Source organism: Drosophila arizonae, chromosome 2 (genome assembly GCF_054131065.1).
Source record: "Drosophila arizonae isolate 15081-1271.41 chromosome 2, UAZ_ARI_1.0, whole genome shotgun sequence".
Lineage (NCBI taxonomy): Eukaryota > Metazoa > Arthropoda > Insecta > Diptera > Drosophilidae > Drosophila > Drosophila arizonae.
This window is the reverse complement of record NC_142922.1, coordinates 23,099,812-23,117,988: the sequence shown is the minus strand read 5'-3', so window position 1 is coordinate 23,117,988 and position 18,177 is coordinate 23,099,812. Positions and strand designations below refer to the sequence as shown.

At 38.9% G+C, this 18,177-nt stretch overlaps 1 protein-coding gene across 1 annotated transcript in view; it reads right to left on the bottom strand.

Moving 5' to 3' along the window:
* Positions 1-2,219: 2,219 nt before the first annotated feature.
* The window catches only part of zfh1 (Zn finger homeodomain 1), a 33,403-nt gene continuing 17,445 nt past the window's right edge, over positions 2,220-18,177 (bottom strand). The window contains exons 4-5 of the mRNA XM_018015600.2: positions 6,088-8,236; positions 2,220-5,429 (exon numbers count right to left, since the gene is read on the bottom strand). Of these exons, the coding sequence (XP_017871089.1) occupies positions 5,236-5,429; positions 6,088-8,236 (2,343 nt within the window). The 3' untranslated portion in view covers positions 2,220-5,235. The remainder of the gene's footprint in view (positions 5,430-6,087; positions 8,237-18,177) is intronic.

The following is an 18,177-nucleotide window of genomic DNA, read 5'->3' as shown; positions in this document are numbered from 1 at the left end:
GCATCGCAACAAGTTAGCGATATAAGCGGGTCTTATAAGCCTAATCTACAATTCTATTTTAAATATTATGCCCGCGGGCGCGCTCTAAACTAAACTATATATACAATATACATACAGATATATATTTGTATACACACATATATATATCTATCACTCTTTTATCACTGCTCATTCTACAATCTATGAACGTATTACGCGCCCTTTCCCCCTCCCAAAAACGAAATAATGAAGAACAAACTAAAATGTATCTATCGTATAGATTCTATGCATAAAAATATCTATAGATTTATTAAAATATTATAAAACTAGCAATGTTAGAAGAACTTGTTTTTTTTTTTTTTTAATATTCAACAGAAAAATTCTATGAGAAAAGAAGAGAAAACAAAAAAAAAAAAAAAATCTATAAATATATATATACAAAAATATTTGATAATAAATTGTAAAAGAAATTTAATTGATAGTTTTATATAATATGCAATACATTTCTAGTGTTAAGATGTTTTTTAGTTTATAATTCGCTAACAATAATTTAGTTTAATTTTCATGTCTAAGCAAAGGTACAGAAAAAAAAGAAATCATTTTTTGTTTGTTGTGTAAAGCGATTCGTTGGCAAATGCGATTAGTTCTCAATTTCAATTTGTTGGCCCAAACACTTGTTTTTTTTATGAATGAAAAAAAAAAAAAATTAAATGAAAAAAAAATATCAAATGGTAATCCTATTTGAAAATAAAAACACTGCGCGTGCCTTGGCCAATTCATTTACAATAACAAATTAATAAATGGAAAGCAAAATATGTAAAAAAAAAAAAAAAAAATTTAATACTTATTTGGCGTTTTTCTTATAAGTGTGACTGGGGCAAGAGCTGAAAATGAATCTTAATTAAGCAGAAGTCTAAGGTGATCCCGAGAAGACTCATGTTGCATAAACGGGGAGAATACTTGATTCCACGCATTCTAGTCTATAGACCTGTTCCAGGACTTCTACAAGCAAAATTTTATCAAAGTGTATTTCTGTATTATGATATAAATATAGTCATCTTAATTGTGGCTTACCTATTGGGCAAAGTCGTCTACAAGCCACGTATAACTCACATCATATTCTCTATCTGAGATCTTGATCAAATAACAGCAAACTACTTATTATGTCAGATACTTAGACCTTTTTAAATTCCTTGACATACTTCAGGATGCGTATCCATACTTTCTAAAAATATTTGAGGATCTGTTTCTGCTTTAACTCGTCCCTATACTTATTTCAACAGAAAGACTCATGCAAGAAAAGTCTTTAGATTTATAGAATCTTATATATATTCTAGGAATCTTTGGATGTCAATTTATAGAGCGTGAAATTTTATAAAACTATTTAAAGATCGGTTTCAAATATTTTTTGGTCCATATACTTCAATGATACTTATCCTAGAGAAGTCATCAATATAATAACATCCGCAATAGGCTGAAAGCAGGATAAAACTATATTTTCTCAGTATCGTTTTAGGGAACGATAATTTAAAATTTTTCTCATTATAAATTTGTAGTAAAATGCAAATTGTTTAAATTTTAATAATCTGTTTTGTTCTTTTTATTTTTCACATTGTAAATTTAATAATTATAATAATTTTGTAAATGTATCAAGACAAAAATGTTTTATCCGTTGGCTTATTTTGATTAAAATACATTTAGCATTATGTATGTATATATATATATGTTTGTATATATATATATATATATTTGAAATATAAGTTTTTAAATTGTTGTTTACTTCGTTTATGTACTTGTGTGTATAGCAATTAATTTTTTATTTTATTTTTTTTTTTATTTAACATTTGATGCCCGCATAACTAAAACAAAGATGTTTTCTTACTTTCTTCAGTTTAAATTAAAATATAAAACAAATAATACAAGCACATACTTTGTACGAAACCTACACTGTATGCGATCCTAACTATTCTGATCTCATATCTTCTCACGCTTATTTACATGAAAATCTCTGGCGAACAACTTTAACAGAGGAGACGAACAAAATGTTATTCGGGGATGTAAACTTAACTTAAAATGTAAATATAACTAACAAGAGTTTATAGTGTGTGCGTGTGTGTGTATCTCATATAAGGCCCTAGATTGCAAATATTATCGCCGACATGCATCCATCACAATGAAAAATATTTGCGCTTAAATATAATTAATTCGTTTCATTTGTTATAAGTTAACATTTATGTACGTTTTTTCTTTTTTTTTTAACTAATCTAATTTAATATATATTTATAATTTATGCTAAACGAGTGCTTAATTTTGTTCATAGTTGAAACATTCATTTTGTTGTGTATTTGGATTCTCTAGCTTTGTTTCTTGCGAAATAATTTACAAAGTATACATATATATCTTTAAATATACATATATATATATTGATTTTTTTGTTTAAAAAATACAAATATAAAAATTAATTAAGTAATAAATGCAAGTTTTTGTGTTCATTTGTTTGTTGATTTTTTTTTTTTTTTTTTTTTTTTTTTTTTTTGGAAAAGCAAAAGAAAATAAATTTCAACACTTTAGGATTAGAGATGAGAGAAACTTTTGGGTTTTACTTAGTTATGTTGCGGATTGTTTAGACATAGCACAATAAATGTTAATAAATAAATGTTCGTTGTTCTGGAAACCTTTTTCGCTTTATATCATGAATTTAAACCTGTTTGTAATTAATTAATTATATATTGTTTTTTATTGTTTTTGTTTTTTTGGTTAAAATATTTGAATTGAATTTATTTAGAGCGAAAAGTGGAAAGCATTCTAAGATATTTAGAAAATTTATTGTCCTTGTAAACATTGTTAATAGTTAATGTTAATAGTTTTTTTTTTTTGTTTTTGTTTTTTGGTTTTAGGAGAAAGATTTTCTTTACATCAATACGCACATTGAAATTTGCTAATAATTTTCTTTAGAGACTTTTCCAAAAGTTTTTGTTTTTCTTTTTGTTTTTATTTACTAAATTTAAATATTTTCACTTCTTATAAACGTTTTAGCTTAGAAATAGTTTTTTCTTTAGTTTTGTAAGTAATTTAGTGTTAAATAATGTTTAATAAGGCCAAATTAAGTTTTTCTTTTGCGCTTTAGCATTTTTTTGTATATATATAGATATATATATATATATATATTAAATATTAAATTTATATTGTATTTTGTGCTCTAACTCGCATAGCACTTGGATAAGCATATGACATTTACAAAACATGAAGTATTCTTATTTCATTTAATGTTTTTATTTATTTATGTTGTAATATTTTTGCTCAAGTAGCCGAAGGTTCTTAAATGCATGTGGGGCGGTTCCTTCTTATCGCGCAACTCTAGCTAAATGGAATGATCGTATAGGTGTTTCGTTTTGACATATATTCTGCTTCACTTCTTCGGTTATTATGTAGGAATACAATATTATTATTTATAACTTTCATACAAAATAAGAGAAATAAAAAGAAATTAGAAAAGGTTTTCTGAAATTTTATAAAATTTCCTTTTTTTTTTTTTTGTTTAAGTAATAAATTTGAAACGCGCAGCAAGCGGTGGGTTTTCACATTAACATAAGTTACATTTGTGTGCATGTGTGTAAGTGTGTGTGTAGGTGGCGTATTTGATTAAGTTTTGTATTTTTAACTCTGGCTTTAATACAGTTGGCTGATGTTTTAATACTTTTGCGAAAGAGCATCTAGCTCGGCGTTTTTTTTTTTTTTTTTTTTTTTGTGTATTTTTTAAACATTTTTTTTCTTGTTAGTTTAATTGGTTTAAATATTGTCAAGTTAACGTTTGCTGTTGTTTTTGTTGTTGTTGCTGGGCTGTTTGGTCCAAAATTTCGACGGTTCGACTACAAATTTAAAGCTAAAAACATTAAACCGAATAAGTTTTACATTTATTCCGTTAGTAAAGCATAAAAACTATATATCATAAATGAAAAATAATATTAGATAAGTGGATATATCTGGGTGCTGGCCCTGATTTGATATTGAAAAAAGCTTTGAGTATTTCGCAGCACTTGGTACTGGTTTTTCGCTCTTTAGCCTAAAACGTAAACGTAAACGTAAATAGTTCGAATGTATAAAAATATATATATCGATAGATATATTTAGATATAAATATACTCATTCATAATTGAAACAAAAACAGTTTTCAACTTAAGTGTAACTCGTTTAAAAAATACTTGTTAAAAACAATATGCAAAATCAAATTAAAAATAATAAATTCGCTCAAACGAAAGGTTTTTAGCTCTTCTTCTTCTTCATCGATCCTTTTTGGGAGTTTCTTTCCGAACTCATTTTGTGGCAACAAAAATGACACGAACATAATATATAAAATATCGATATATACATGTGTATATGGTTTATAATGTAGAATATATAAAAAATAATTCATCAAAGCTCTGCCGAGTTGGCTGCCAGTTGCATATGGGGGCTATAACCTATAGAACCGCTATAAGCCAAATTATAATTAATATTATATTAATTCTTTGTTTAGTTTTTGCTTTGAGTTTTTGTGTCTTGTGTGTTTTGTGTTCCTGCACAATTTGAGATTTTTGCGTCTGTTTTAAGTACAGCATTTAAGTGCACTGTTAGTTCACTGTTAGACTTATGTTAAATGGCTGTTATTGCCGCTCAGTTGAGCAGCATCTTGGCATTGAAGAAATTGAAGGCATGCCCGCCGTGGGACGGTGCGCTCGTTGGCGGCGTTGGTGGTGCTGCGAAGCGCTCATTGGGCAGCGGGTGTGGTGGTGCCATCAACGCTGCGTGGTGCAGCGAGCTGGCAAAGAAACTGGGAGGCTGTGCCGTCGGTGCTTGACCGTACGCAGCCGCTCCTGACCCAGACAGTAGCGGCGGCGGCGGTGGTGGTGCTGGTGGAGTTAACTGCGGCGGCCCTGTGCCCCGCTGCTGCATACTACTGCTGCTGGAGAGTGGTGGCAACATGACGCCAGCGCCAGCAACGGACGGTGGCCAGGCAAGCGGCTGACAGGGCAGACGCTGCTGCTGCTGCAACCGCTGGTGGTGATGGTGCTGCTGCTGCTGCTGGAAAGCTGCCATGGCAGCTAGCTGATGGGGATAATTGCTGCTGTGGTGGAGGTGCTGCTGTGGCTGCTGCTGCTGCTGATGGTGGTGGTGGCTGCTGTTGCTGTTCAGCCTGGCCGAGTGAGCGGCGGGGCCGCGACGCTGCGGCCTGCCGGCGGCTGCTACGCAGGTGGGCGGCACTGAGGTGTCGCTTACCTATTCCCTGTAGGGCTTGCAGTAGGAGTAACGGTGGTTCATGTGCTGGCTGTAGCTGCCCGAGTGGGAGAAGCGCTTCAGGCACTTGGAGCACTGAAATGGCTTCTCGCCGGAATGCAGACGCTTGTGCTCCGTCAAGTGATGCTTGTGCTTGAAGGCCTTGGGGCAGTCCATGCACTGGTAGGGTCGTTGACCTGCAAATGAAATACAGATTAGCTGCGATCGCTTACACCCACGAACAAATAAAGATTAGGCTATGCATAGCAGTCTGTTAAGTTAACAGTGTAGCGTCACTGTGTCAGGTGAAGCAACTTTGACACTGTTATCTATTTTAAAGCCAGTGGACAAAAGAAATCGTGCATATTGCTAGAAATATAGTTATATAGCTATATAGCTATATATAGATTTTGAAATGGCATATTATAGGGATTTGACTAATATTTTATCCTATCAGTTCACATCCATCACTACCTCTATTACCTATATAGCTTTGTTATATACTAAGATTTCTATAGCTTGATTTGACTCTGTCGATTAATTAGTCCTTCTATAACTCATTATATTATCCATTACATTATATAGTTATCTATCTTAGTTTTCAATTTCAGGATACTCTCAATAAAGTTTTAATATTAATGGAATTCCCTATCAGGGACATAGCTTTGATTGCTTTCGAGCTTTTGCAGGATCTCTGCTTACCTGCCTGCTGCTAAATTTCAGATCGCATAACAGAGCACAAACTGAAAATGTAATGCCATGACATAGCACTGTTAGTTAACAGTATGCTCTTTTTATAACATAGCGTATCTTTCTACAGTGGCTTACACCACATCTTTCCAAGTTCTGACTCACCGGAATGCTCGTACTTGTGGCGCGCCAGGGAGCTCTGCTTGGCGAACGCCTTGTCGCACTGGTCGCAGACGAAGGGCAGGTCCGGATCACCCGCATGCCCGTGCGTCTCGGCCTTGGCCCGCTTGGGCTTGGGCGGTAGCAAGCCGCCGCTCGCCAGGCCATACTCATCGTCGTGCGAGATGCGCGAGTCGTCGTCGCGCCACGAACGCTTCTCGGAGCCGCCGGGGCTGAGGCTGGTGCCGCGGTAGTCGGGCAGCTTAATACTGTTCATGAGCGGATTGGGCGCATAGTCGCCGCCAGGGCGCATCTGGAAGAGCGCCTCCATGGGCAGGCGTGGCAGCATGTAGGGCGGCAGGCCGGCGAAGGCTTGGCCACGCGGTGCTGCGCTGGGCGCCAATTCGTGGGCGTGACTGGGCGGCGAGGGGGGCGCAAAGTAGAGCGCTGCAGCGGCAGCAGCAGCTGCCGCCGACTGCTGCAGCGAAGAGGCGCCCGAGCAGGGCGACAGCGACGTCGGCGACATGGACGCCGAGTCGGAGAGCTTGCGGCTCAGATTGATGGCCATCGTCTCCTGGAAGTCGGCGGGCGCGGGCAGCACAGCTGCCTGCTGGGATGACGCCAAGCCGAACAACGGCGAAGCGTCTCGCTTGACGGACAAGTCCAGCGGCTGATCCTCGCCAGCGCGCACCTGCGCTTGTTGCTGTGGAGCCGCAGCTGCGGTCTCGCCATTGTTCGCATAGCTCTGCAGCTTGCGTTCCCGCGAGCGATTGTTCTGGAACCAGACCTGGACGACGCGCGCGTCCAGCTGCAGGCGGGCGGCAATCAGGCGGAACTCGTCCCGGCTGGGACGCGCATTGTGGGCGTAGTGTTGCTTCAGCTGCTGCTGCTGCTCCTCGTTGATGGCGGTGCGCACGCGCACCTTACGCTCGCCGCTGTCGCTGCTGCCAGCATGGTAATCCTGGCGGGGCTCCTCCTCGTCCTCCTCATCCTCGTCCGCATCGCTGGCCGAGGGCAGCAGAGCAAAGCTCGACTGTTGTTGTTGCTGTTGTTGTTGCTGCTGTTGTTGTTGCTGCTGCTGTTGTTGCTGCTGCTGCTGTTGTTGTTGCTGCTGTTGTTGTTGTTGGTACTGTTGCTCTAGCTCCTCCTTGATCAGACCGCACAGCACCTTCTCGTGTTGCACCAGCTCTGTGGGATGATTGAATTGCTTGGCACAGCGACTGCAGCGCAGATCCTGAGGTGTCTGCGCTCGCGACTGCTCCACAGCCACTGCCTCCAGCTCCTCCTCCTGCTCCACTTTGATGGACTTGGGCGTGTCCGGAGGCGTCGGCTCGCGGCTGGGCTCCTGCTTGACGACACCAACGTCGACTGCTGCGGGTTCGGCGACGGCTACTTCAGGGCTGGCCGAAGGCTTGGGCTCTGCTTCTTCCAAATCCATAACCAGCTTGGGCTCATCCGGCGTCTCATCATCATCCTTTCTGGTCTCATACAGCTTCTGTTCCTCTCTGTGCTCCTGCTCTAGCTGCTCCAGTTGCTCCTCCCGCTGCTGCTGCTGCTGTTGGCCGGCAGCAGTCAGTTGCAGCAGTCGCTGAATGCTATAGGGATGCATGCGGGGATCCAGGGCGGCAGCCATGATGGCATTCGGAAAGGCCAGCAGCGCCGCATTCATATAGTTCGGATAGAACGGAGCTGGAGCATTGACAGCTGTGGGAGGGTTCTGCACTTCGCCGGCAAAGTAATTCATGGGATTGGGCAGCACCTGCTCTGGTGCTAGCTTCCGTTTACCCGCCAGCTGCTGCTGCTGCTGCTGCTGTTGCTGATCCGTGGGTGAGCGTCGAGCATTTGAGTTCTTATCGAGAGTTTTGAGCATCTGGCGACTGTTATTGAGCTTGAGCCCCAGGCTAATGCACTTCTTGGAGGTCATGTGAGAGGAGAAGCTGCCCGAGTGCGAGAAGCGTTTGCCGCAGTTGTCACAGCCGAAGGGCTTCTCGCCGGAATGGATGCGCACATGCTCTTTCAGGTGGTGCTTGAACTTGAAGGCTTTGTCGCACTGGTTGCACTTGAATTTACGCAGCAGCGCGGATTCATCGTGGCTTATCATATGACGCTGGAGGCGGTACACGTTCGCGAAGGCCTTGTGGCATATTTTGCAGGTCTGCAATGAGTAGAGCGAGTAAAGTATATTAGATATACATATTGCTATAAAATAATTAAAAAATATATATTCATAATAGACACTAATACAAATCAATAATCAAATACTTTATTTCCATTTCAAATAAGACACAAATGCAACCGTATGCAGTGCAGCTTTTGTCCGTCCAGCTGCTTGCAATCTATCGCTCTCATTTGCTCTTACTTGTTTTTGATGGTGATCCCCTAGTATTACATTGAGTGTGCATGTTGACATTGTTGTTGTTGCTGCTTTGGTCGTTAGTGTTGCGCCTGATTTTTATTCTGAGACTGGCACGCACACACATGTATGCAGAGCGAACGTACACACCGACGCACAGGTAATAAAAGTTGTTTAAAACAACAAAACGCGCGTATTTATTTGTTTTGCTGTGCTATTTGAAATTTAACGGTATTTCATTTGTATCAAGGCCCGCAAAGAAAAACCAAAAACCACAACGCAAAACAAAACAAAATTGAAACAAAAAATTGTGACTTTTTTGTGGCGCTGTTGTGTTTGGCAAGCAGATTAAAAGAGTTTAGCTGATTAAATGAACTAAACGCAAAATTGACAACAACAAAATAATAAGAACGAAACTTAATTAAAAACCAAACAATATGCGGGCTATGCAAATGACGAAATTATAACGACAACCGACGAAAGCAGACTGAAGAAATAAGTAGCAAAGGATTGCGGCAAGCGCAGTGGCGTAGCAGTCAGCTTACAACTGTCACAATCATAGAGACGCGTACGCATGTGTGCATAGATTATGAAAGCGTAGGCAAAGCAAAGAAGATAAGCAAAAAAAGCAATACATAAAAAGTAACCGATTGTGTGCGTGTGGCGCGGGTGCTGAGTGCACGACACGTTTGGTATGATGAACAGTAATTGAAAATAATAAAATAAAACTTCAATGGAAGATATTGCGACAAAGCGCCAATAAGGAATGGAAACATAAACAACAACAAACGCCGGCAAGTGAAGAAATAAACAAAAAGTCGAACGGAAAAATTGAATTAAGGCCCTAGACAAATCAAGTCAAATGAAATCACATCGTATCGTATCAGCATCGTTTCAGCAGCTGATGCTAATCAAACCCGAATGCGTTTGTTTGTCTTTGATTTGTTTGGCAACAAATTGAACGCATCAAATGCAACTTTGTTGCTTTTGCCGCCGTTGTTAAAGGTGCACAATGAAATGAAAGCACAAGCCGCCTGACTGACAGGCGGCTCGGCTCCACTTAGCCAGCGCGCTGAAAGATTTGCGGCACTTTCACTCGGCCAACATATGGCAACACGTGTTGCACCGTGCCATCGCCCCACCTCTGTCTGAATGGCATCGGTTGTTTACGTGCAGCCGTTGAACTTTCCTGCTGCTGTTTCAGTGCAGCTCACCTCAGCTATTTGTTGCTCTTTATAAATAAATACATATAGAAAATAACATGCCAGATTGTTATTGTTGTAAAGTTCATGACATTGTCGTTGGTGCGGCTGCAGCACTTTTTTATCAGCCATCAATTCGGAATATGTATGTCTGCTCAATACGCCATCAAATCTGTCTGCATGCATACATACATATGTACATGTAACGGTCATTGTAATTGTGACTCTCTTTGTCTTTGGCCGAGCCATGACTTGCATGACGCGCGCTCTCGCTCTGTCTTTGCAAGTTAAGAGAACGCGTGTGCTGTGTGGTTCGGACTTTGATAGGTTACTCAGCAGCAGTTTTGCATGAATTTCAATTAACAGACCAATGTGCTCATATCTGTGTGCTTGTGTGTATAGATATGTGCATGTTTTAGTGTGACCAGTTATTAGTCATAATTTCAACACAAAGCCAATTTATAAATGAGCTCTTGACATGAGATCAGAATCCTATGGAGAGGGATACGGTAGCAGATCAGGGTCAGTAAAATAGCCTCAACTAATAGTTGCTCTCCGCCCTAATTAGTTTGTACATTAACGGAGACATTGTGTTTATTTGTATAGCAAGTGGAAAGAAAAACACTGAAATACGCCCAATAATTACGCGCGGCCAGTTTCAGGCCTAATTTGTTTGTTTAACAGCCGTTGGCACATTAAAAAACAACAACATCAACATTTGTTTTGTTTTTCCAAAGTGAAAATCTTTAAACTACAATTTGATTTTCGCTTTGAATGAAATGTGAGCGAGCGCCGGCTGGCGTCGGCTGATGGAGCGGAAGCACAAGCAACATAAATTTCCGCTTCCGCTGGTTATGAGTGGTGTGGAAGGGGTCGGGGTGGGGCTAAATCATGTTATTTTACCTGTTCTACAAAGGCTATTAAAGATTTGTATGCTGACGTCACAGCACTCTGAGCAGACGCCATTTGTCGAAGCGAGAGTGAGAACACGAATGTATGGAGAAAAGAAAAGAAAACAAAAGCAAACTAAACGAACGAGTTTTAACATGCTGTTCAACATGGTGGCTACGGTTCTGGCTACGGCTACCTGTTGCGCTCACACACTCACAGAGCCAAACACGTTATCGCTGTTGCTATCTCCTACTCGCGGCATGAAGTTACGCTATCGCTTTCTTTGTCTATCCACCTTTACGAGCGTGCGCGTAAGTACATACATATGTATGTATATGTGTATGTGTGTGTGTGTACGTAAGCAGCAGCAATGTGTGGAAAGAGCAAAGAGTAAATACGCCCACCTCTGCTTAAGTACAGTGTGGACATTATTAACACGCTTTGTTGTCGCACAAACGCTGTTGTTATTCCTATTGTTATCAATTAAATGTAAACCAAAATGGCAGCCGCACAGTGCGCCGTACAGTTTTACAAAAGGTAAGCGGACAGCGTTGTTGCATGCGTCAGAGCGACTCTTATGCACTTTTTTTCTCTGCTGCTATTATTATTATTATCAGTGTTCGTCATGCGCTGCGAACGGAAATACCAATTGTAGCTACCTTTCGTTAATAATGGCCACACAAAGATGCCCTGGCACTGAGTGGAACAACAACTCTGTTGACTCAAGTGGTAGGCGGCGGACTTAGGAAATTGATTCGTTGGAAAAGAAAAAGAATACATACATACACACATACGTACGTTCTACAGAGTAAAAGAGACTTATTAACTATTTTGTAACCTTTGCGCTTTACGATAAGCTACGCACACGTGCGGCTATTTATAAGCTCTCTCTTACACTCGCTCTGTCTCACTTTTACTTTGGCGAACCTCGTATAAGCGCTTCAAATTCGTTTCAAAACAAAAGCTGCTTGCTACATATTAACACACACATGCCTATACACATGTACATATTGATGTATATATGTGTATGTGTATATTTGTTTTTTTGAAACTGTCTAATTCATTTCTACGGAATTGCCATGCCTCATGGCACATCCAATTAAGAGCGTGTGTACCTTAAGCCTTTTGAGTGTCTCAGCAATGATGTCATTGATACACAAGCGTTGCTCATTAATAAGCAAGCACAAGCTCTCACTCATACATACATAGTATGTATGTATACATGTGTGAATAATATATACATATGTATGTACTTATTTACCGCGCCCATTGGTTATCGCTTTTGTTGGCTTGTTATTAAGCCAAATATCAGGTTCTAGTAGAAGCGGCGAAAAAAGCGAAATCTAGCCGGAAATTGTATGCCGCGCAGCAGACCCCACACAGTAGCTTCAAAGCACAAATCAAGCTAAATGAAGTTGACAGAGTTAGACAGAGAGGAAGAGAAGGAAAGCGAGAGCAAGTGAGCGTCCAGCAGGTCCGGCAACGCTAATTGCAGGCGACAGTAGCCTTTTGCTATAATTATAACGCAACGTAGGTGGGCGCCAAATTCAAAAGACAGAGGCAGAAATGCGACAAGAGCACTAATAGAGGAATCAAGTAAAAGTAAAAATATATGTACGTCTATACGATATAAGATCTATATGTGCACGTGTGCGTGTGTGTGTCACAGACACCGCTAATTTGTGAGAGTATTTGATGCATTGAGTGACATGAGAATTTGGCCATAATAGCGCACATAATTGGCTCTAAAGCAAAAGGGCGACGCCGGCTGGGTGGGGGCCGCGTGAACAAGCTTTTAAAATGACATCTTCAAAAGAATTGTTGGCCGCTAAAACTTGACAAAATGCCGCCATCGGCATGGAAATACTTTATATATATAAATACTATATACGATGATGTACATACATATATATGAATAAACATATATTTATGTATATACATATATATATATAAAACGCACCTGTCGCCACTGGCAGCGCGTAAACAAAATTAACAACAAGCGGCATGCTCGAGTTGTCTTTTTGTTGTTTTTGCTGTTGTTTCTTGTTTTGAGGTCAGCCTAAACACATTTCTGCTTGCAGAATGAACAAAATGAAGAAAAAACATTTATTAACGACGCCAAATGTTTAAGCAAAATAAAATATATATAGAAGTATATGTCTAACTGCTTTATAGCAACTGCGACCCAATTTTCTAGGCTTATCTGTGCTAACAACAACAATATGAAAATAATATACATATATAAACTATATGTGTATATATATAAAGTTGTGCCTGATTAGAGCAATGAATGAATTTCTAGTTAGCATTGACGTACCTTCCCCATACAAGAAGAAGAGAAAGAAGAAGAAGAGCAAGAACTGTAGATAGAGATAGTACGTGGGCTTAGTATAGCCTAGTGAATCGGCACACGAGAGTGCGGTTCGATTGGGGTTATCGTTATCGAAAGTGTTTTTTGCGCCTAGGTAACGCCAGCCGATTGACATGCCATATAGGGTTTTTTGAACTCGTTCGATTAGCTATATATGTATATACATATATGTATGTCGGAGAGGTACATAGAGTGAGAGAGAGAGAGAGTAAAAGAGCGCAAAAGATAAGACCCAAGCTGAAATAATTTATATTTGCTTAAGTGTATTTCGTGGTAAAAGTTCATTAACATTTTTTTCTTCTTTTTGGCCAAAATGTAGCAAAGCGTTAAGGTCTGCGCTGTCGTAAATCGAACAGAAATACATTTATTTATATATTCATATATTTCTGCCTATTCGTTTTTCCTTTCTTAAAATTGATTAACAGGAAAATACTTTTAAGTGTTGGCCATTTATATTTGGCCTGTCGCATTTTCAATATTTTACGGCGCAGTTCTCAAAATGCAGCTGATCATATTTAACTTGATAAATATGAATAATAATACTAATAAGAATAATAATAAAAATAACAGAAAAATTCAACAAGCGGAAACTCAAAGAAATTTCATTTAGTTTCATTTTGTTTGGCTGCCAACGCACGACAAATCAAATTTAATTGTTTATAAATAAAACGTTTTGCTCAATTTGTGCGTGGGGTTCCGAATACACACACACACATGCACACATACATATACATGAAAAAATATATATTCGAAATATGTATATTCTAAAGAAGAAACTTTTAAGCATGCGAAATTAGTTGTGTATTAGGAAAACATAAATTAGGCGCCGCCGCCGTCGCCGCAAAATAAATAAAAAATATTTATTACTTTTGATAAAAAGCTGCAGCGTAAATTTGTATTTAAATCAAAGGAAATCGCAAAATTAATAAAGTCCACGAAACGAAAATGAATTTAGAAAAAGTCTTAAAAATTTCGCCTGTCTGGGAGCCAACAGCTGCTTTCGAAATGATTTCACATTTTGATGCTCGGCAGACTAATTGGGAGCTTTCCCAAGTGGTCCAGCTAAGGCAACTGCTCAATTCCAATAAGATCACTATAACGGTAAAGTACTCCCCCTATCCTGCCTCTTTCCTACAAAGTTCATTGAAGCCAACAGCTGCTTCGGCAATGATTTTACATACTAATGTTGATTCAGAACAGGAAGTGGTCAAGCTTAGGCAGCTGCTCAATAAGATCGCTATAACGGTAAAGTCTCCCCATCTCGCTCACTCTGTCTCTCTCGCATTCTTACGAAGTTCATTAAACATATCATTCGACGCAACCGCACAATAAATGTCTAAAGAGAAAATAACCCAAGGGACTTGTGCAGTGCCAGGCGAGGGAAATGTCCCTGGGAAATTCCATGTCAGCAGCAGAAAGTGCACACGCACACACATACACATGCACAAGGGGCCGCATAATTTATGATGTGCACGGTGAAAGTTGATCCAAGTCCCGTGAGCAGATGAAAATGAAAATTATTGTGAGGAGAAAATGAATGGAAAATCGTATGAGCGAAGTTAAAATGTCTGGGGGAATATAACGTGGCATGTGTTTTGGTAAAAAATGGGCAGGTGCTGAGAGGGAGACACAATGCGAGTGAGTGGGAGAGATGGGAAATAGAGCATGTATATAGGTATTTAGGCTTTGTTGAGGAAGTATATAAAAGATATTCTGGGAACAGAAATTCCAACAATTGTTTTCTTTTTATTTAATGATATTAATGAGGTGCAGACTCGAAAATAAATTTTCGGAGAGAGAGAGAGAGAGAGAGAGAGAGAGAGAGAGATAAAAGAGGGAAAAAATGGATAATTGGATATATTATATAAATGATGAACAGCTTTAGAGCTGTGAGACCTGATCCCAGTTGATTCGCATGATCTTAAATCAAACCAAATTAACAATCAATGTCATGCTAGGTGATATATGTATGTATATATGTATATGCGTAAATATACATATATTTATTTACACGCAGCACGCATTTAATTTGACTGAATTCAACAAAGTTTGCATTATAAATTCCAATAAATTTTCATTATTTGTAAACAAGCGCTTAAAAGTTATAAATATTTCAGCCACGGTGCGTTTTTTACTTTTTTTCTTCATTGTGTTTTTAATTTGTTTGCTTTAATTGCAAATAATTTTTAAACTTTGTACGAATGCATGGGAGAAAGACAGAGAGAGAGAGAGAGAGAGAGAGAGAGAAAGAAGGATGCAGAGTGAAATACATAAAAAAAAAAAAAAAAAAAAAAAAATGGCATTTAAAAGCGGTGAGAAGTCGGGGGAAAATGACTGTGGACGGTGGAAATGGGCATGGCTGGCTGCTCGGCAGTGGAGTAAATAAATTGCTATTAATTTTTCAGCGCTGTTCGTCAAGTGGCGAATGGCGCCGAGACGACGATGTCAGTGGAGCTGAAGCTGGAGCTGGAGTTGGAGCTGGAGTTGGAGCGGGGTCATGGGTCACCTAAAGTGCATATAATTTTTCAATTTGAAATGTTTCGTGTGCAGACACATGGCCAAAAACCAGTTTGTGGTGGCCAGAAAGGTGGACGGACCCAAATGAATTGTGGCCAAAAAGTTGCGACTCCTGTGTGTGTCTGTGTGTGTGTTAGTGCGTGTGTGTGTGCAGGCGCAGTTAAGCAAATATTTAATTGCTGCACTTTTTGCGGCTCTCGCTGAAACTTTGCCAGTTGCGTCACTTTGTTTTATTTGTTTGGAGTTTTGACCAATAATTTATGTGCCGCCATTTGCTCAACAATTATGGCTCGCTCTCTCTCTCTCTCTCTTTTTATGTACATGTGTCTATCCTTTTCTGTTGGGCTCGCTGTTAATGATGTTGACCTTTGCTGCAGAAATGTTTCGTGTTGTTAACATTAAAGCCGCTTCGTCTGCGGCCAATTTAAATGGCTTTTCAATAACAATTGGCCAACAGAGGCTGGCGAATGGGCGTAAAAAGTGTTGCCTACTTATGTGCGTGATTTCCATAATGAGCAATTTGTGCAGCGATTGCCGCTGCTGCTGCCTCTGCTGCCTCTGCTGCTGCTGCTGCCGTATTGCTTTTTGCATATGCATAATTAATTGTTTTCACACATAATAATTTAATACGCATATACACGTGTAACGAGCAACTTCTGCCCTCACCTCACCTCGCCCCACCCCCTCTCTCTCTCTGTTGGCCCATCAATTATAAATATGGCTATAAATGCGCATTGGCCATAGTTGCAATATGTCAGTCGTTGTTGTTGTTGTGCTGCTGGCCAATATCCTGTTGCCATTTGTGTTTCAATGTGTTTCAATGTTTAAATGTCATTAACAAAGCCGTAAATTATGCGCTACGCCCACCACCCATTCCCGCCCCACCCCTGCATCATCCCTGCCACAGCTGCAGCAAAAGTGCAAACAGGTTGGCCGCCAGCGCTTAATAAACTCAGCCTCACACAGCAACTTCACTCTGGCTCTTGCAGCTTTATTAGCTTTTTGACGGGTTTTAGGTAAATATTAATAACCAGCCAGCAACTGGCCCAAAGAAAAGCAACGGCAAAAAAGTGCTGCAGCTGCCACAGTGAGAACGGCCTAAGCTGAACGGAAGCTGATATACACAGACTTAGAAATTGGAGCTCAAATAAAATTGATAAATTATATATAGCTAAATTTATTTTTAGTTCTATTAAAAAAATATAAATAAAATAAAATTTCAAATAAATTAAAAGTTACAAATAATTTAGTTAAATTTAATGAATGTGTAACTGTTCATTTATTTTCAATTTTTATTTTATTGTATCATATATTATTTTATTAGATTGTTATCATATATAAAAAATATTTTAAATTTAATTTTATAAATTTGTAATATATTCATATATAATTTTTAATTTTAATATTAATTTAGAAAATTAAATTGAAATAAAAAATGATATATGAATACATTACAAATTTTTATATATTCATATAAAATATTTAATTTTCTAAATTTATAATATTTTCATATAACATTTTTAATTTAAAATTTTATTTTATAAATTTATTATGTTTACATATATAATATATATGTATCATGTAATTTATCAAATTTTTTTTTAGTTTTGTAAATATTGTAATATTCTCATATACTATATATCATATTTATGAATATATTTTAATTTTTTATATTTGTAATATTTTATATATTATAGAGAATATTTATTAATTTGTTATATATTCATATATCATTTATGTCATATTATATATAATATATAAGCTATCACACATACTTACATACAATTCAATTCTCCTACAGCTCCCTTATCAACTTTTTGCTAACCCTGCATTTTCCCCCAACAAATCATGAAATTTGTGCTGGCCATTATAGGCATTTATCACTGTAGCAGCGGCCCGCTTAGTCTCATATATGTGTAATCAGAAGCTGTTCAACTTTTTCATTTTGGCTCCACTTGCAGCAAGGTAAAAAAGTAACAAAAAACAAAAAGTTAGGCGAACTAGCCACATATGAATTTATGAGCCGAAATGCCTGATGGGGGCGTTGACTGCCTATGGCTGTGCTGGGCTGGGCTGGGCTGGGCTGGGCGAGTGGAAGGGGGAACAGAAAAAAATGCAACAAAATTATAATTTATGTGACTTTAATAGCCGCTGGCTGCCGCATGCCACAAGGTGCATGCCGTGTGTGTGTGTGTGTGTGTGTGTGTGCCCCACCCTGCAAACAGAACTTGCTGCTTATCGCTGGGCGTCTTAGGCAGACCAGTCTCTACCTCTCACACTCACGCGCGCTCTCTCTCTCTCACTCTCACTCTCTCCGTGTTTTTTATTGTTATATATATGAGCTGGAGTGGGTTGGCCGTAAGTGTTAGTATGTCTTATCAGGGCCTGCCTGTAGCAACATTTATTTTAATGCCTTATCACATGGGCAGCCCAAGACGAACGCAAAAAACAAAAAAAGAAAGAAAACAACAACAACAACTGCACAATTGGGAGTTACGAGTGTGTGACTGACATGCCAGACTCTATATACTACACCCATATATACTATACATGTATATGTGTGTGTGTTTACGCTCTCAGACCTTACGATAGGCCGCCACAAAGTGTGACAGACGCACGCACTTGCTATCTCACTCCATTGTGCCTTGTATCTCACTCGGTTTCTTTTTTGGCCGTAGCCAATGCTCCCCTGATAATACTTGTGTGTATGTGTGTGAGTGTGGGGGGGTTTGGTAAACGCCTACGTTTTTATTTAATGCCAG